We start from the raw sequence: 19,959 nt of genomic DNA, 5'->3' as shown, positions 1-19,959 counted from the left end.
CTTCCACTTAGACAACCCTCTTCATTCTGTCCACACACAACATCATGACACTGCCTGGGGACACCCTTTCTGGGTCATAGTAGTGTCTTACCCAAGGGGGCAATAAGCAAAGGAAATGCTATCTTTGCTTTGTGGTATTTCTCAGGGACAGAAATACAGAGCCTCTGCTAACAGCAATTGCTCTTGCTTACTGCCTCTGCAGAAGTTCAAGGGCAGGGCACCCCTGATGTGGGCAACTGTAGATATAGTGCCCTCTTGCAAGAGATTTTGTAAACGATACTCTTAGGGGCAAGGCACTCGAGGGGGAGGGGGGTGTCCTGGAAGAACAGCCTCTGGTTTGTTGGGGAGGGGACCCTCAGACTTTAGTCTCTGGAGAAGATATAGATAGCTAAGTACTTGGCTAGTCCTCAGCCCCAGAGACAGTTTCCTGGGTCTTCTCTAGAGAGCTGAAACCCTTCTTCCTTGAGCCTGCAGTGGATGTCAGCTGTGTCCAGCTCAAGCCCATCACTGTGATCTCATCATCTTCCAAAATCTCGGCATGCCTGCCAGAGCAGACCCCAGCCCTGTGGGAGGATTGCCTGGATGGTGATCCCCAAGGACCCTAGCCTAGGCCAAGTACCCTCTCACCCCTCGGTGCCCTCTGAGCTTCCAGGCTGCCCTTCACTAGGCCCCCGGATTAGCATCTCTGTGAAGTCCTGCAAACAATGCCTGCTGTGCTAAAGATGAAAGCCTGGCTCCGGGTGGGGGGGGGGGCACTTTTGAAGTCCTGAAAGGTGGGGCCCAGAGAGCAGATGGGAGAGAAAGCCAGGTGAGAAGAGACCCCCTGCCGGCCTGTGCCTCTCTCCCAAGCATCCTCTCCCCTTTGTGGGCTCCCTGGAAGGCCTACATCCACTTAACCTCAGCCCTTGGGCAAAAGCCCACTGCCAGGCCTTTGCACAGCGCTGCCTCTTCCCTAGCAGGGAGTCCAGGGCAAGTGAACATTTGCCACTTTGGGAGCTGAGTGCTTCCTGAGAGATGCAGTGAGCACCGACTCAGGGACTCCAGGGAGAATGAGGTGAGCCGCTATCTCCCGGGATCACAGATCCCTAGTCCCAGTCCTTAGGAACACCGAGGGAAAGAACCGGAACCCCACTTTAAGTCCTCGCACTCCGGGATCCCCACCAAGGGAATTCAGCCGCGAGGGGCCCCCGAGAGTGGAGTGCAAGGAAGCTATGAATTCCAAGCGCGCTGTGCGGCCAGGGTGCATCGTCCAACCCGGACGCCCGCAGCTGGGTGCAAGACTCCCCCTCCCCGCGTGCAAGGTCGTCCAGAAGCCACAATCAACAGATCCCACGAGGGCTAGCTTCAGGCACCATGCCTGTGTGGCTCGCTTGGCCTGTCCCTCTGGATAGGGCAGCACAGGTGTGAAGGTCACAGTTCTCAGCCTTTGAGACCACATTTTTTCAGCTCCCAGAATAATAAATAAATAAATAAATAAATAAATAAATCGGGGAAAATAAAATCCCCTTCCCTTCACATTTCTGGATTGCAGTGGTTTTGTTTCAGCTAGTTCGAGATTAGGGACCCCCCCAAAAAAAAGTTTCTACATAAGAATGTCGCAGCACACACTGTCCCAGGAAGTGTTTCTGTGTTTCTTCTTGGGGCACTTTAGAAAACCCCCTATCCTGCTTTCTGCATGGTCAAGGAGCAGAATAAAGAAAGCCAAGACTTTTATTTTATACACTACTTGATCTTTGCTTGGGAAACTCTATTAATTGAATGGGCTTGCCTTTTTTGCCAGGTCCCCTTTATCATTATTTATGGGCTTTAAATTGTTTAAAGTTCCCTTGACGTTCGATTTACAAGTTTGGGGACTTTTTTTGTTCTGCCTTTTGTCCTGGAGAAAGACATCGTGTTGGAAGCGCTTTGAAAAGCCAAACATGAGAGGTTGGCGGTGAAAGGGAAGCGGGCAAGATCCCTTTTAATTCCGTCCTGTTGGTGAATGGCTCTTTTACATAATTGCAGGAGCTATTTCAAAGCCAGCCAAGGGCTGACTTCACTTAGAACCACATGGAGTCTATTTTGGGCTTTCAGATTTAAAAAAAAAAAAAAAGCTGAATAAAATAGTTTAAAAAGATGAGGCTTCAATGCCTTCTGCTACTTGCAAATTGGTGTGTCTGATGGGGAATTTTACACAAGCACCTCTTTGTAAGTACGTCTTGGGCCAGGGAAGCTCGATTCTGGGTTAGCTGGGTGAGAATCCCAATTGCCCCTCCATAAATAAAACCCATCCCAAGCTATTTCCCAACTATGTCCAGGAGCAAGTACTGCGGCAATGACGGAACCAACAGACCACTCAAAATCCCTCTAAATAAAAAAAAAAAAAAAAAAAAAAAAAAGCAAAAACAGAAACCCAGCGTGAAGCTGGGGCCGGACTGCTGGCGGGACAGCCCCTCCTGCGCGAGGCCGCCAGGTTTCCCCACGCAGCATCCACGGAGCCTGGAGCGCCCTCGTTGCCCCCTCAAAGCTGCACGACGCTTCCACCTCCAGGTAATATGAATATTCATTTACTTCTGCGGTTCGTATTTTGTGCTTGGCTTTCACACACCTGTGTGCAAAGGCTGGCCAGCCTACAAGCATGGAGCTAACTTAATTACCCTCACTTTTATTGAACGTCTAAGCCACTTTGCAAGTGGCTTAATACAATCCTGACACTTGCTTGGCAGCGGTAAAGTACTCTGGGACTAGGCTATCTTCATCTGCGAGGGACGCTTCCAGAGAAAAAGTTCGCAGAAGTTTACTGGAGTTGGGGAACCCAACTCTTCCCCGCTCGCCCTGCCTTATCCTAATTGGAGGGGGGCGGGGCTCTCCGAGCCTGGTTACTAGGATCTGTGCCGGGTGGTTTTCCCGCGCAACCCGGACCCAGTCCAGTCACGCAGGACTCTGTTGTTAGAGGCAGTTCCGAGCAAAGCAGGTAGGAATTCGAAGGACAGATACCGGTACCTGTCGCTCCCGGTGCATAAATCCAAAGGCTTTTGTTATTCGCAGCCGCCAGGCTCGCAGTGCCTTGCAAGTAGCTGAGGTGTCCCGGAATGGATCTTGTTAATCACGCCAAAACACAAGCATCCTTTTATGATGCGAACAGTCATTTTCTAAGCAGTTAAGCATTAGATGAGAAAAATATCACTTCATAGTTTTCGAGAAAAGCACACTAGTAAATAAAATACGTATTGATGAAAAATTATTTGAACTTACTAATAAAAGATTAGTATTATAACCCCCGCAGTCAATACTTTTCGTGGCAATTTATGGGCACAAATAATATGCCATCAAATTATTTCAAGTGTGGCTATAATTCAAGGGACCTCAATCTTGTTGCTGAACTTTGAGCATAGCATAACAAAAATAGTCAAAGGAATCCCTATTTCTAGGTGTAATCAAGTGACAGAAGTCTCTACAACATTTTTTTTTTTTACAGTGAAAGAGCAAAATGGAAGGTATTGGGGACAGGTAAATGAGTAGTTGCTTGCACAAGCGTCCCAGAGACAAGCCCGAAGGTCCTCGGGGGCACCTACGTAAATCAAGGAAGCCGTTACTCTGGAAGTTGGGGGAGGGGTGGGGACTGGGACGGACGACTAACAACAAGGTAACGGCACCGGAGTCTGTCACTGTAACTATCTCATAATAAGAGGGAGTATTTATTATGCTCATGAAGAAACCAGCCTTTTTTGCCTTGGGCTTCCATTATCTTCTTTTGTGGGCAAACAGGGGCTAGATCTTGGAAGACTCCACAGACACCTCCTTCCCGTGTATCCCAAAGGGAATTAATTTCCCCTCACACTGCCTAAGCCATCTTGAGGTCTGGGCGTGAAGTGAGCAGAGGCAATACAGGCAGTGCCCTAATGAATTCCTTTCAAACCGCCTGCTGCCTACACCATCTATTACTGTGGCCGGCCCGGGAGTGGGGAAAGGCGTTTGAGATGTCTTTGTCCGGGTGATGGAGGGGAGGGGAGGGGACACTGGTGGGGGAGGAGAGTCGCTAGCAGCTCGGCCAGAGAGTTTTCTCCTGGCCCAGGGATGCTAAGAACGCACCCTTGGCTCTTACCTCTCTGGATGGGCAGTTGCTCTTTGGCCAGACTCTTGGCCCGAGGAGATGGTCTAGGATTGAGACGTCCCCTTGGGGCCTTGGGGTTAGAGCGAGACAGGGGGAGGGAGAGAGAGAAAAAGCCAGAAAGAAAAGCTTTAAAGAATCGAGTCGATAAATTCATAAAGATCGATTTCTCTTTATCCCCCAATTAAATGTGCTTGTGATACATAACACACGTCCAACATGAGCCAGCTCCCCAACCACCAGATCCTCGGGGTGAACTGATTTTTAGTGGCCAATGTAACAATGCCCTCCTTTGCTCCCTGGCCCGGTGCTGTCAGCAGTTCCGGAAGGACATCTAGACCAGGGAATTTGAAGCCGAGGCCCGGGGACCCGAGGAAGCCCTGCGCTCTCTGGAGCGCTTGGCAGGGTCCACCCTTGCCAGGAAACGATCTGGTTTTAAAGAGAACGCAAGAGCTGAAAGTTTGTTTCAATATAAGAAAAGAGGACCAGAAATGTCTACTTTCCTTTCGCAGCAATCCCGCCAATCTCCTGACTCCCAAATTCCTGGGTGTTTACCATCGTCGAGAACGTGGGGGAAAAGTCTTGAGGGGCTCGGCTCCATCCAGCAATCCGCAAAGGGGAACCACGCGCCCTGAAGTCCTCGAGCTGCGCGGAGCCAGGGTGAGAGCTCCCTTCGTTCCCAACGAGCTTAATTAGCGCCTATTTACAAAACGCAGCTTTTATTTAAGCAAACATCATAAAGCTTTCATCAGGATAATCTCACGTTATACAATCCAGAGGCGTCGCAAACTCCCCCCATTCCTCCCTGAAGATGGAGCAGATAAAGGACTCTCTTTATTATCATAATTATCGTGGCTGTTATTTTGGTGCGCGCTGGCAAAGTGGGTAAATAGGTGCGATGATTAAGAATGTCATGAAAAATGAGCAGGGATCGCTCACGGAGGGCCCAGCTAGGAATGGAGGGACCACCAGCCTGCCCACCCCGCCACCAGCGCAACTGGGCAGGTTCCCTGCAGTGAGCCGGGGCTAACAGGCCCCAGAAGGCATCTGGGAGCGAACCTTCAGAGGCAAAACCCTAACTGCCACCCGGGAGACCTTGCCCGGACCTTTGGCACAACCAGAGCACCCATGGCTACAGTGAGCATCACACAGCGACCATAAAGGAAATAAAACACTCCCGGCCCATTCGTGGCGGGTGCCAGCTCCAAGGCATCTCTGAGATCGCCTCCACCGGGATGCCGAGGACTATAGGGTCTAAGCCTAGGATGTAGCAAGGATCTCTCTCAAGTTTGCTCCGCGCGGTGCAGGCGCACAGGCTCGGGCTCCCAGGCCTGCACGCACCAACGGTGGCGCCCGCAGCCCGCCTGCGGCCAGCCTGGGGAAAGGGGGCGGAGCCCTAATTTCGCCCCGCCTCTCCCGGCACAGCCAATGGGAGGTGGCGCTCAAGACCACGTGACACGAGCTCCGCTGGGCAGCTGGCAAAATGTGAATGAGAAAGAGGAGCGCGATTTAAAGGTGCTGGCGGCGCCCGCCAGAGACAAGTGCGCCGGCTTCGCGCGCTCCCCGGCGGCCCGTGGGAGACGACAGACTGCGGGACGGACAGACGGACGCACGCACCTCTGGTAGCCGGGCCGAGATCCGCAGACGCGACGCGCGCGCGTTCCGACGGGCTAGCAGCGGGGAGCGGCTCCAGCAAGCGCGAGGCCCCCCGGCGCGGTCTCCATCCCGGGCTCACGGCCTTACTGCGCTCAGCGGCTACACCCGCACGGGCCGGGTATGCAGCGGGCCCCGCACTGAGCGGCGGCGGCGTCTGCGCTCCGGGTGCCGCTCGGTCACTGCCTGGTGCTCCCGGCGGTGCTCCCGGCGTCCGGAGGGCTTCCAGGCGGCGGCGCGGCTCGGGGACTTTTCGTCTCTCCCTGGCCTCTCCCGAACGCGTCTATGAGCGCAGCGTTCCCTCCTTCGCTGATGATGATGCAGCGCCCGCTGGGGAGTAGCACCGCCTTTAGCATAGACTCGCTGATCGGCAGCCCGCCGCAGCCCAGCCCCGGCCATTTCGTCTACACCGGCTACCCCATGTTCATGCCCTACCGGCCGGTGGTGCTGCCGCCGCCGCCGCCGCCTCCCGCGCTGCCCCAGGCAGCGCTGCAGCCGGCGCTGCCGCCCGCGCACCCTCACCACCAGATCCCCAGCCTGCCCACCGGCTTCTGCTCCAGCCTGGCGCAGGGCATGGCGCTCACCTCCACGCTCATGGCCACGTTGCCCGGCGGCTTCTCGGCGTCGCCCCAGCACCAAGAGGCGGCGGCCGCCCGCAAGTTCGCTCCGCAGCCACTACCCGGAGGAGGCAACTTCGACAAAGCCGAGGCGCTTCAAGCCGATGCGGAGGACGGCAAAGCCTTCCTGGCCAAGGAGGGCTCGCTGCTCGCCTTCTCTGCGGCCGAAGCGGTGCAGGCGTCGCTCGGTAGGTCGGCGGCGCGCGCAGCGGGGACGGCGGGAGGGAGTGGGGGCGGGCCAGCTCCTAGTTCCCGCCGGGACCCGGGGGACGAGGCCGCGCCCCCGTCCGACCTCCGCGGGAATAGCTGGAGGAGTCGCGGGGATGTCCAGCGGAGCTATCCTAGGGGCATTTAAAGCCCAGCAACAAGCAGGGTCTTGGGGAAGGGAGGCGTTTAGAGCTTTCCTGCCAGCTGCTCTGGGCCACACTTCTGAGAGCCCTTGATATGTTGCAACCTTAGGCAGAAGCCTGTTGGGCTGTTTTGTTTTGTTTTGTTTCAGTTGCGCCTGTACCCAAGAGAGCCGAGACTTAAATGTCTTCACTGGGTTCTTTGCTGCCTAAGAGAACCAGATTCTAACGAGTCTCTCTCTCTCTCTCTCTCTCTCTCTCTCTCTCTCTCTCTCTCTCTCTCTCTCTCTCTGTGTGTGTGTGTGTGTGTGTGTGTGTGTGTGTGTGTGTGTGTACCCGCCCGCCCGGGTGCGCTTATGGGCTGTCAGATAGGGAACTGCTCCTAAGGTGACACAAACGATCTATTTCAAGAAAGCTGCTGTCTGGCCTCTGTGCGACTCTACTATCCCGGTCCTGCAGCGCTGAAATTGAGACTCACTAAATTTCAGTGTTGAGACGGTGGCAGGAAGGATCATGAACTCTCCCTTGGTCTCCAAACAGCCCTGGGCCCCGGGGAAACAAAAGGAATGTTCCCTTGGGCCTCAGGTCCAAGCTGCATCCTTCTACTTAAGCTGTCAGAGGCTAGTAGGTTGCGCGGGGAGGCAGGTCGGCCCCTTGAGTGATGGTTCTGGGCAAAGGGCCTTCGCCTCTGCTGTCTCCTCCTCTCCTTTGAGCTTTTCTCACGCTCCCCCACTCCTCAAAGCGCAGGAAATCACAATGTGTTAATGTCGTAGAAAGACAATCTGCTGGGGGTGGGGGTGAGGTGCCCAAGTGGGAAGGGGTAGGGAAGGCAGCGTTGGAAATGTAATAAAATGCCTTTTGGTTTTGCTTTCAGTCGGGGCTGTCCGAGGGCAAGGGAAAGACGAGTCAAAGGTGGAAGATGACCCGAAGGGCAAGGAAGAGAGCTTCTCTCTGGAGAGCGATGTGGACTACAGCTCAGATGACAATTTGCCTGGCCAGACAGCTCATAAGGAGGAAGACCCCGGCCACGCACTGGAGGAGACCCCGCAAAGCGGCGGTGCAGCAGGCAGCACCACATCCACGGGCAAGAACCGGCGGCGGCGGACTGCCTTCACCAGCGAACAGCTGCTGGAGCTGGAGAAAGAATTCCACTGCAAAAAGTACCTCTCCCTGACCGAGCGCTCCCAGATCGCCCACGCCCTCAAACTCAGCGAGGTGCAGGTAAAAATCTGGTTCCAGAACCGCCGGGCCAAATGGAAACGCGTCAAGGCAGGCAATGCCAATTCCAAGACCGGGGAGCCCTCCCGGAACCCCAAGATCGTCGTCCCCATCCCTGTCCACGTCAGCAGGTTCGCTATCCGAAGTCAACACCAGCAGCTGGAGCAGGCTCGACCCTGAGGGCCCAGCCAGGGTGGACACTGTCGTGGAGAGGCCCTAAAACCCGAGGGAACCCGTGGCAGACTCCATTCTCCACTGTTTAAAGCAGAACTCAAGGCACCTCCCAGATGTGGACATCCCAAGCAAATTGAGACGGGCTTAAAGGGGCTACAGCCACACCAGAAGATACACTAAATATTTATTATACAACCCTACTTTGTACATAGATATCTATATAGACTGGATCTCAGCTGCAGTATTTTGAAAGGGATAGGACCAAACGTCTCCACTCACACATTCCAGATGAAACCACTGTAGTCTGTCGCCCCAGGCGACCACCTTTCCATACTTTCCCAAAGGTAAACGGGAGACACAAGAACAAACACTGGGGTTTAAACTTATTTTTTTTTGTTTTTGTTTTTTTTTTTATTCTGGCTTTTTGATTTGAGCATCGAGCAGACTTTTGGGGCAGTCTAGGAATCTGCTCTGCTCATTTGCCTTTGCCTGGCTTTCTTTCCTGGGCTTGTATATCCTATCTGAGCCATGTCGGAAGCACGTCTCCGTTGTGTTTAATTTATTTCAATGTAGCTTATTTTCATATAAGTTATGACATTTAAACAATCTCAGTCTTGTGAATAATAAAAACAAAAGCAAGAAAAAACACATAAGCTCGATCCTTGGGGCCTCATAGAGTGCCCACCACCTGGGCACTTTGAGGGCACTGCCAGGGTGTGGTCAGTTAGGGAGCTGGGACCAGGATGGAGGCTAACTGGCCATAAGCCACGTAGCACTTTAACAGGCTTTTAATTGGAGAGTAGAGCTACCAGTTTAAGAAAGCCTAGTTTTAATTTTAGGTATCTTGCATGTCCCCTTTTTGCATGGCCTTATCAATAATAGTCTGGGGACTGGCAAACTTTGGCCAGAGAAGGAGGGAAAGCAAGCGCGGGTGGTGGTGGGTTTGCACAAACTCAGGGTTTCCAAACCCGATGCAGCCAGGGAGAAGAAACGCGTTTCCTTACAAGAAACTCCGACCCTAAATGCAGTGGTGCTCGCTCGCTCTCAGGGCCTCGGGTCCATAAATCAGTCTGCAGGCGTTATCTTCCGACAGGAGCCGGAACCCAGCAAGCCCTGCGAGGCTTCCCGGCAGCTCTGAGCTTGGAGGCGGCTGGAACTTCAAGGCCCCACACTTCCCCTCCGAGCGGGGCCGGAGGGAACGGGTCCTGACCACTGCCCCACCTCAGGGGCAATAGCCCTTCAAACGGAGAAGGGGAAAGGGACCCTGGTGAGTTGGTCGTGGGTTGGTGCGCAGGAACCTAGTAATAGGTCGTCTTTCTGTGTTGGAGGGGCGGCCTATAAAGCGGGGGAGGGGCGTACCTTGCTCCTCTCCACCTCCTCTAACTTTGGTCCAGTGACCGAAGCTGGGTCGCACTGAAGCGTCCAGTGAGACGCCAAGGTCTGGAGCTGCCAAGACTGCGGTGCACAGAACCCGGGTATCCCGGAAGTGTGGAGCGTGCTAGCGTGCTAGGTTTAAAGGTCCTTCTGGCCTTTAAACCTGCAGCCCAAAGAGAAGCTAGCGACTCCACAACATCAGCTTTCCAAATCGAAGGATGGGGGAACCCCTAGCAAAGCAGTCGTGAGGTACACGCTGTGGTTTCCAGCCCAAGAAAGGGGAGTCGCATTGCTGTGGGTCAATTCTGGCTTATATTTTCCAGTTGCTTCGATCACCTCTCACCTCTCAGCGGCACAGGGGTCGGATCATAGAGGCATTTGCCCAAACTTCAGGTGCAGGGTGGAGGGCCAAAGTCAGAGTCACGGTTTCTTTCCGAATATTTCCAATATTGGAAAATGCTCGAGTTGGGGTTTTTAGGACAGTGCAATGGAGTGGCCTTTCCTCCTAGGGTTAGGGCAGGCTTTGCTGCCCTCCACCCAGTGCCAGGAAGAGCCAAGGAAAAGGAGGGTTGTGTCTTGCACAGGCACAACTAGTCTATAAGGACCAGCGGCTTCCTCAGATCCGCAGCCCCGACCCCCTGCCCGCGCCAGTGTGCATAGAGTCCTGGTCACCGGTTGACACTATCTGCTTCAGCCAGGTCCTCAACTGGCAGTGTCAATGTGGGTGCTAAAAATTCTAGTTCCTCAGGGATGCCAAGCCCTCTTTTCTACACACACAACACCTGGACCAGTCCTTCCAGGGATGGTCCGCAGAGGGGTTGTGACTGAAAACATAGAGTTCAGCAGGAGACTGAGAGAGATGTAAGGTGAGATGGTCTCCTGTCCCAGCCCCAGTGGCACTGCAGGTCTGGGAGAGAGACCCTGAGTACCAGTGCTCAATGCTTCCCCAGATCCCAGGACTCCTCCTGTTATGCACCCCCCTCTCTCTCAAAGCCTCTTTTCAGGGATGGTGGTGGAAGCCCTCACCCACACAAACCCCTTGAAAAAGCAAAACTCCCCAGAAATAGGCAGCCGCCTTCGGGGACCCCCACTGTCTCACCCTTTAGAAACATAGACAGGGTCCTGAGATACTGCATGCCCTCCTGCCCTTTTGGGGGCTGTCCCTTTCCTCCCCAACCCCCGGGGACCCTGGCACCCTGGAGCCCACAGCCGGAGGCCCTGGAGACAGGCTGAGGGCAGGAAGATAAACAGGCAGCCCTTGATGGCCGCTGTCATCATGGCCGTCATCATGGCTTTCATTTGGCTGCCTAATGAGTCACATCACAGGCAGAGAGAAAAATTGTCAATCGCCTGGGCCCTAATGAATTTTTTTGCAAATTGTAATCAAGCCAGGCCGTCTCAGCTGGCTGATTAATGAGACCCACGAGGCTCGGCCAGCACCTCAGCTTTTTATTCCATCCCGTCCTCCCCGCACTAAATTAACAGCAACTTGTCTGAGCTTCAAATTAACTCCCAATGATTAATTCTGATGGGGGGGCCTGAAGAATAGCTTGTTCTAATAGGCTCTGGCCTGAGATGCTGTTGGAAATTAATACACTTCCCCTTTGGCTGCCGGCTTTAATCCAAGGTTGGGTTTTGACATCACTATATTTGTTGTTACAATAAATCCCACTTACATCTGCAGATCAAATAATTACGACCAGGAGTGCACAGACCTGGGCCCCCCACTGGTGGTGCAGTGGGACACCTGGGGGCTGACCTCATATCCACATCGGGGGGGGGGGGTCCTGGGAACAGTCACCTGACCCTGTGACCCTTTTTCTCATTTCCCAGAATCCTTCCATATCAGGGAGTTGAGCATCTCCAACCCTTTGGAAAACTGAGGTTGCTTTGAAAGCCTATATCAGATCTTTATCCAAGCAGCTTGCTCCTCCAGCTCCCCTTGAAGACTGGGAATCCCTTCCAAGCAAAGCTGCCTCTGTGTGGGTGTGGGTGGAGGTGTGGGGGTGATCTCCAGCCCTAACCTAGAATTGGAATTTACAAGATTGTCACCCAGCCACCTACTCTTTAGCCCACTAGTGTGGTTCCTTCAGGGTGCCTGTTCAGCTAAATAGGCCGGGTGCAAGGTTTTCAGGCCTTCCATCTGGGACTGGCCACTCTCGACCAGCCTAGCTCTGGTTACGTGCCCTGCCTTCCAAGACGCCCTTTCTCTGGAGGTCAGCACTTGCTCCCTTTTCCTTTCTGTTTGCTGGAGCTTAATTGGCTTAATCATCATTTCAGCTGTGTCTGAGGAACCCGATAAGGGGCCACCAAGGCTGCTCTCCTGTTAGCCCCATGTGTGATCAAGGCAAGCACAGGGTGTGCTAAAGGTTGGGAAGGACACTCTGGCTCACATTCTAGTTCTCCCCCTTTAGGACTTTCTAATCTCTCCCAATCTGTCTTGGGGGCCTGAAGCCTCTAGCAGCCCTGCCAGCCAACTTGGCTTCTGCACTTTCTCCTTTGAGACACTGGCTATGACATGGCCAAGCGACCTGTTGGACCCAGTTGTGTGGCCTTGGGGAAAGGGTTGCTATGCACATATACCTTTCACTATCCTTGGAGACCATAGTCCTCTGCCCAGGTATGCACAGCTGAGGCAGGTGGCCCCCTCACACCCCTGGAGCTTTGGCCAGCAGAGCCTTCCCTTCCACCAGCTCACTGGGGTTTAACCTGGGCAGCCTTTGGGATCCAGGAGGGAGTCACAGCCAGGGTCGACAGTGATAGCCTGGACAGAGAGAAGTGGCATTAATCTTCATTTTGGGCCCTTATGGTGTGTAAACAGGAGAAATATGATCTTGGTAACTGAACATGAATGCAAATCACACCGTCAGAGTAATAAAGCACCTGAAACCACGACACACAAAAGCAACACCATATGTATGAAGACAACTTGCATAAATTATAAATTACATCATAAAAATTGATTGCCTATTTGAACGGTTTAGAAGTGGGAGACCTAAGCTGGCTTCTGCCCTCTGTGGCTTTGGGGAAAGGTCAGGCTGTGCCTTCTCCCTCTGCAGGCCCCAACCCGAGGTCCTGGCTTCAGGTTGCCGTGGATAGCACATGAGACAGCAAGCATGAGATTTTGGAAGACCTGCATCTGGTGGGTTGTGACGACAAGGGCATGGGGGGCTGTTGACAGTCATGGCCTACCAGGTTCCTGGTGCTTCTAGACCTCACAGTGCTGTAGTCCTAGAAGATGCTGACGTTGTCTGGGCATCTCTCTCCGGATGGAGCCCTTCTGTGGTGAGCAAGCATGAGAGAGCTGGTGTTTGCGCCAGTGAGCGCGGTAGTGTGTATGTGATGTGTGATTTCCCCTTCCTACTCATCAGCTTTCTCCACGTTGCTAGATTGACTATAGTCAAGAGTTCGACCTTGCAGTCAGGGCCTGCACGTCCCGCAGAGCTGAGCACCATCATGCTCCCAGAGCTTCTCCACCCTGCAGAATCTCCCTTCCTTGTCGGAATCCCTCCTTGGCTGAGCCTCTGAACTCACCCGGAATCTCTCCCCAGACGCCCCCTACCCTGCCCGATGCCCCTGCTCCACTCCGCCTGAGCTGGAGGGTCCTTAGAAGGACTCCCATAACCACCTCCTTCAACCTCTCCAATTTGGCCTCTGGTTTGCTCTGCGCTGCGCCTCCGCGAGCCCCATAAACACCAGTTTATGACTCTTTCTCAGTTCTCTGTGTTCGCGGCTGTCAGCTATCCTTTCCATCCCTGTCTCCAACCGGCCACCCCCGCGTGGCTGACCCGGAGCTGTATCCAGGCTGACCTCTTGAGGTCCGAGCTGCAAAAAGCCACCCGACCCCACGGAGGCGATTCCTGATCAGTGGTCGAGCCACCCCACGACCAACACCTCCCGGAGCAGCCTCCAGACAGAAACCAGAGAGAGAGAGAGGTCCCGAGCTCGAAGGAGATCTCCGTGGGCCTGACCCCGAAGTTGATACCCACGTGGCCAGGGAGCAGGCAACGTCCTGGATAGGCTGTGCCCGGGAGGCACGTCCCCCGCGACCCCCGCCCCAAGCCTTCATCTCTTTATTTCCCGCCACTAGATCCCTTGAGGCCTTTGTCATGCTGGCACATCTCTAGAGTGGCCGCGCGTTGCCTTAAAGGGCCTGGCCCCCCACCTCGGGCTCCCGGCAGTTCGAATGACAATGGCTGAAATGCGATTACACCGATCTGATCCTATTAAGTCCGCCCAATCCCCCGCGGCCCTGCCCAGCCTGCTCGGATCCCCCCACCTTCTCTTCATTCCTCCTCTGCCTGCCCCCGACTTGGCTTCCGGGGGCGCACCTGGTAGCACCGGGACCCAGCCGAGCTCTGAACGCCATGGGGGTTTGGAAGTGGCCGCCTGACCCCGGGAAGGGAGCAGGGAGTGGGGATCTGAATAACAAAGCCGAGCGGGGGCCAGGCCCCAAAAGAAGAAAGAGAGGAACAGACCCCAGCCCGGCCTACACCAGCTTGCAGACTCGCAGAAGGGGTTGCTATCCAGGTTCCCCAAATCAGGCCACATGGGTCTGCTGAGCAACCTGCTAGGCACCTCTTCAGGGTCTCAGTCAGGCAGTGAGGGTCCAAGGGGCAAAAAGAAACCAAAAAGTGATGTTCCTGTGCCCAGCACCTCAACTGTCCACTCCTGTCTCTTGCAATCCTAGAGGCAAGACTAGGCTTCCTATTCAGGTACAGAAGGGGCAGGAAATTGGCCAGGCCGGTGTTCCTCAAATTGCTAACCCTGATTCCCCCACAAGCTTTGAGCTCTAAGACCAAGACTCCCGTCAGAGCACTGGCCTGTGGATAAAAGGGATGGGGGATGAAGGCTCATAGTGGGTGAGGAGCCCAGGACAGAACCAGATGCACTGAATGGAATTTTGGTGTGTGGGGGGTGTGGCCAGATGCTGGGTGGCTGTTACAAGTTCATCTTCTCTTCTCAGCCCACCGTCCTTATTTGATCTTGCTGGAAGAGCAGCATGAATCGGAAGGAAAGAGTTCCGAAGAGAAGCCAGCCTTCACCAAACCACTCCTGAACTTTCCTTTCTTCACCTCACCAATGCTTACACTGGCTCAACCTTCAGAAGTCTTGCTTTCCCGGACCCTTAATCATTATGTGTAAAGTCAAGTGTTAGCATCCCAGCTGAGCCACCTAGCAGCCCGCTTGGGACCCAGGTGCTCAGACCACCTACTGAACGCCCTTCCTTGGGCAGTTAACTCTCAGAGCCTCAGCCATCAGCACCTGCTGGACTGATGCAAGCAAGAGTGAGTAGACATGGGCATATGGTGAGGTTTGTCACCAATGGGCAGTGTTTCTACGTTATCTTCACAAAGGCTTCTCCCTGGCCACTTCCTGCCCCCCCAATTCTGTCCCTTGTGGAGATGAACTGGCTGGTCCTCATCACTCATTGGTGGACAGATCTCAGGGCCTGTCCCTGATAGTTTCATAGGTGGGGAGACCGCTGGGGCTGGGGTCAGGGACAGGTCAATGGGATGGTGACTTACCTCTTCAACTCACAAAATCACCTCAGCTCAGGCTCTCCTTATAAAACAAGCTCGTTTGCCAACACATTCTGTCTCACCCATTCTGTATAGACAGTCTGAACTCATTTAGGGGTCCCTGAAGCCAACAAGGTATGGGGACAGGAGCTAATCTATTGACAGCAAATGTGTAACTCCAGTGTGTGAGAGAGACCTAATCCCAGAAAAGCCTCATCACACCTAATGTTTGCACAATTCCACAGACGTTCTTGTCTCTCTGCAGAGCTGTCTGGTGGGTTATTGAGAGAACTGGTAGGAACCCAAGCATGGTGAAAATGAAGATAGGAATTTAAGCCCTGTGCTGTCAGCATCTTTAGTCACAGAGTCTTCAAATCAGGCAAAATCCAGGCAGACAAATCATTTGGTTTTTCCAGTGCCACTTAGATCAGTATGTCCACACATTCATGTGTGCCATGATTATATTTGCACTTCAGGGGCTGGGTCATTTTAAATGTTTATAAATGTATTATATATAATAGATTTCCATTTTCATGACTATGGCTAGAACTTCTTCCAAATAATTTTCATGTTTCATGATATTGAAGGTTATAAATTGCCAAAAAAGAGAGACTGATAACTGCCCATCTTTAAATGAGAAATTGTTAATTTGGGACTTATAAAGGACCTTCCTTAACGGGTAGTTGTGATGATAGATTTGCCTTCCTGTCTCATTTTGTACAGTCCAGTTTGGATAGTCAGGGGAGTTCTACAAGGGGGCAGAGGCTGTCCTGGGACCAGGTTGGCACACTGTGGTAACACCCTTGCCTTCTGGGACTGAGAGGATGGTGGCTACATAGCTTTCCTGGAAGAAATTCTGTTCTGATTCTGCTAGTGCCAACAACATGCAGACCTTTTCTACCTGAGTTGATGACCTTGGGGACAGGACAGATTTTATGGTATAGCAATGTCCATGCATGCCAGAAATATAGCCCAGTCATGTGATAGGCCAAAGTGTCCCAAGGGAGGCAAACATCTAGTACTGGCATCAGAGACCCACAGGTGCCCAAAGATAGACAGTGAAGAGTGAATTCCAGTATTTGAGGACTAGTATGGCCTAAGGTCTGTGGAAAGATGCTCCATGTCCTCAGTGTTTGGGGATTAGTGTTGCCTTAGTCCCATGGAAAGACCCTCCATGTCCCCAGCCAGCAAGGGCAAGTGGCAGGTCTGCTCTGAGTAAGGCCAAGGATGAACAGGCATTGATCCCACCAAGCACAAAGCCTTTTCCATCAGCTCCCATGGAAGACTGGTAGAAGTGGCGCCACACTCCTGTGTTTTAGGTCAACACAGCAAGGTGTGTACCCAGTCAGTACTCACTCAGATAGAGGCTCAGTGCCTCTGACTACTGGCATCCTGCCCTCAGGGGGTCGAGGCTTCCCCTGCAAGCTGCTCCCCCTCTTCCCCCATCCTGTTAGCCATGGAAGCAATCTCATTAGCTCTCAGCAGGCACACTCCACTAGAGAGATGCCCTGAGGAGGGACCAGACCTTGAATTGCCCATGCTTCAGGGTTAACCCTGGACGTGGGGCAGTTCCTTGGGGCCAAGTCTGCCTAGTTCCATTTCAGGGGCATCCCTCCTTTTCCCTCTGCAAAGGCTAGGAATTTTATAAATGATTCAAGGTCTCAAAGCCTTGGGTTTATGGGCCTCTGGCATTCCTGTATGCAGAGAGCTTCCCTGGTGGCAGCTGGAACTTTTGAGGATCCTGGGCTGCCCAAGATTCCCAGCTGTCCTTTTAAACTTTAGGAAGATCTTCTCAAAAGAAATGAATGAGCCTTGGGATCCATCATTGTTGTCCCCTCCCCCACGTATACATATTCCCAGGCCCTAGTCACATGATGGCTAGCAGAGGGAGGGGCCTTCCAGTCCAACTTGGAGCTCAGCACTGTCCAGGTAATTCAGTCCATTGAGCCTGCAGCCTGCCAGTGCCCATTGGATTCCACTCCGACAGCAGCAGGAATTCACTTTCTGAATATTTCCTCCCTGGGTTGATTTCTGCTTGCAGGGCTGTCTGTGTCCTGAGACCTGATTTAACACCCCCCCCCGTCCCACCCTCTTTGCACAAGCTGGGGTCTGTACCTCCTCCTCATTCTCCCTCACAAGCTGAGTACCCCAACTGTGCTGGGTCCTAGGAGGAGGCTGCTGGCAAACAGAACTCAAGTGTGCTTGGCTGGGCACCATGAACATGTCAGAATTCCAGTGGCCCTCTGAGACTTGACTGAACAGATCAAAAGTCCACCAGGAAGAAGAAGCAGAGATGCCTGAAGGGGGAGAGGTTTTAGGAAGGAGGGCACTTGCTTTCACAGAGCAAATGTTGACCTGAGGGTAACAGCCACTCTCCTGGACACTTGACACTTAACTAATTAATGGAATCCTAACACAAAAAGCTTAAGAGGGAAATTATATCTAACGACCCAGAGTTAATGTTTTTATGATTTGGGGTCCTATAATATTACAGTTGTGAGCTCAGCAGGTAAAGGCACTTGCTGTGAAGGCTAAAGGCCTGAGTTCAATTCCCATAGTCTAAATGATAGAATGAGAGAACTGACTAAGGCACTTGCTGGGAAGGTTAAAGGCCTGAGTTCAATTCCCAGAGTCCAAATGATAGAATGAGAGAACTGACTCCCACAAGTTGTCCTCTGACTTCCCACACATGTGCTGTGGCATAGGTACACCCTCCCCTTCTCACACAAAATAAATAAATAATACATGTTGTAAGAAATAAAATAGCATTTTCACATCTTATTTGCATCCAATGGGGCTGGCCATTGGCAGACCTGTGATTTAAATCTAGCCAGGCCAAGGACCAGGAAGACTCCCCATCTTTAATCTCAGTACTCAGGAGGCAGAGGCAGGTAGATCCCAGTTAGTTTGAGGCCAGCCTTGTCTATATAACAGAGTTCAGGCCAGCCAGAGATACACAGCAAGACATGTCTCAATCCATCCATCCATCCATCCATCCATCCATCCATCCATCCATCAAGTTGAAAGCTTCAGAGCCTATGCCTTGAGACTGAAGTCCATAGCTGACCCCTACATTAGTCAGTAGTAGGCTCTCACCTATATGAAAGTGACATCTATGATACCTTGTAGAAAAGGAAGAAATCTGTGATTTGGAAAACTGGCTAATTGGGAGCAGAACAGAAAAGATCACCCTCCTCTGCCTGCCAAATATCAATTACAGATGGATTAAAGAGTTCAGTGTATAAAATGCATGCCCAGGATTAGCTTAGTTATTATCCGCCAGGTGGGGGCACCGGAAAAGATGAGATGAAAAGCTGACCACCTGGAAACTGAAGCTTCTGGTCATTAAAAATTCATAAAGCGACGAAAGCATAAGAACAACCGGGGAAACACATTTTGGGGTCATCAGCGTTCGTTCATAGAGAGACCATGAAGAAAGAGATGGACAGAGGCCTCACGGGAGGTGAAGAATGGAATCACTGCTCGGGAGCATTCGCTGGGCACTTAATACTTGCCAGATACTGCTCTGTCTCGGGGATGAAGCAGGCCCTATATGGAGTGAGAATGGCATAAACAGACATGTGTCATTTGTGTCATTGAGCAATAGGAAGGACAATAAGGCAGAGGGAGGAGGGAGTGGAAGCTGTGGTCTCTCTTGCAGGAGGAGAGGGTATAAGCAGTTCACAGATCTGGAGGAAGATTTTCCATCCTAAAGTAGAGCAAGAAGAGCAGAGTGGGACCAGGGGTTCACAGAGACAGCCAGGCACTCAACCTTGTAGAGGATGGCTGTGAATTGAGTTTCCTATGATACAGGAAGCCATGAGAGACTTACGGCAGTTGAGCAAATCTTTAATTTCTAATAAATAGATAAATCATTCAGACTTAAAGAGGCACAAAGTTAAAATGAAGTAAATTTGGAGAGCCACACAGACATTAATGAGGTACAGTTAGATGAACACCCAAACAAAGCTGGAGAGTTTACTTACTCAACAAAGATCCTCAGGGCAACAACCACTAGCCAGACGATCTTTGAGATACTACAGGCACCAGTAAGGGAAGGACACAGGGGTCCATGCAGGGAGAAGTCCGGCAAATATTTGTTCCTCAGCTTGTTGTATATTTGTTAAGCAAGAGCTGTAAATTGTGCTCTCAAAAACAAGAATAGGAAAAGCAACCTTAGCACTGTAATTAAAGAATCTTGCCTCAGCAATAAGACAGGAAAAATAAACACGTAAAAGGCAACATCAAACTGTCAGCCCTGAAAACACACATATATGCAACATGATATGGATGGAGTAGGTAGTGTGTGTATATACACACATATATGAATGTAATGACAATTAATGAAAAAAGGCACCGTGAATTTGAAAGTGAGCAAAGAGAGGTATATGACAGGGTTTGAAGAGGGGAAAGTAAAGGGAGAAAATGATATAATTGTATGATAATCTTAAAGTTAAAAGAAATGTTTTTAAAAGAAGAAAGATGTATTTAAAAACAAAGCTATGCAGCTAGAAAGATGGCTCAGTGGTTAAGAGCACTTATTGCTCCTTCAGAGGACCCAGTACCTGCAGCTGCAGGGGAACTTCTGGCCTCTGCATGCACCAGGCATGCACATGGCGCACAGACATACATGAGGCAGTCAAAATGCTCATACACATAACATAAACCTGAATGGAAAATTTTGCAAAAATCAACATCATTCTAATCAATATGTTGTTAGGATATTTGATAATTGGGGTTAGAACTATCTTTGACATATATGAAGAGGAAGGTGGCAGGAAGGACCAGCATATCTTACAGATGTAATGTATAGGAGTGATCCTATAGATCAGCCTTGTAAGTTCTACAACTAAAGGGCATGGCACTGAACAATGAAATAAAAGGGAAACTGAGGACAACCCCATTAGACATGGACACCTGCTTTATGACAGAAACTTGGATTCTCTCTCCAAAGAAAACAGAGA

At 51.9% G+C, this 19,959-nt stretch overlaps 1 protein-coding gene across 1 annotated transcript; it reads left to right on the top strand.

The window, feature by feature from the left end:
* Positions 1–6,028: 6,028 nt before the first annotated feature.
* On the top strand, positions 6,029–8,105 carry Gbx2 (gastrulation brain homeobox 2). The gene is made up of 2 exons (XM_027396087.2): positions 6,029–6,548; positions 7,582–8,105. Exons 1-2 carry the CDS (start codon positions 6,029–6,031, stop codon positions 8,103–8,105), a joined length of 1,044 nt encoding a protein of 347 aa, XP_027251888.1.
* Positions 8,106–19,959: the final 11,854 nt, after the last annotated feature.

Source organism: Cricetulus griseus, chromosome 2 (assembly GCF_003668045.3).
Source record: "Cricetulus griseus strain 17A/GY chromosome 2, alternate assembly CriGri-PICRH-1.0, whole genome shotgun sequence".
Classification (NCBI taxonomy): Eukaryota; Metazoa; Chordata; class Mammalia; order Rodentia; family Cricetidae; genus Cricetulus; species Cricetulus griseus.
This window is presented reverse-complemented; position numbering and strand designations above follow the sequence as displayed.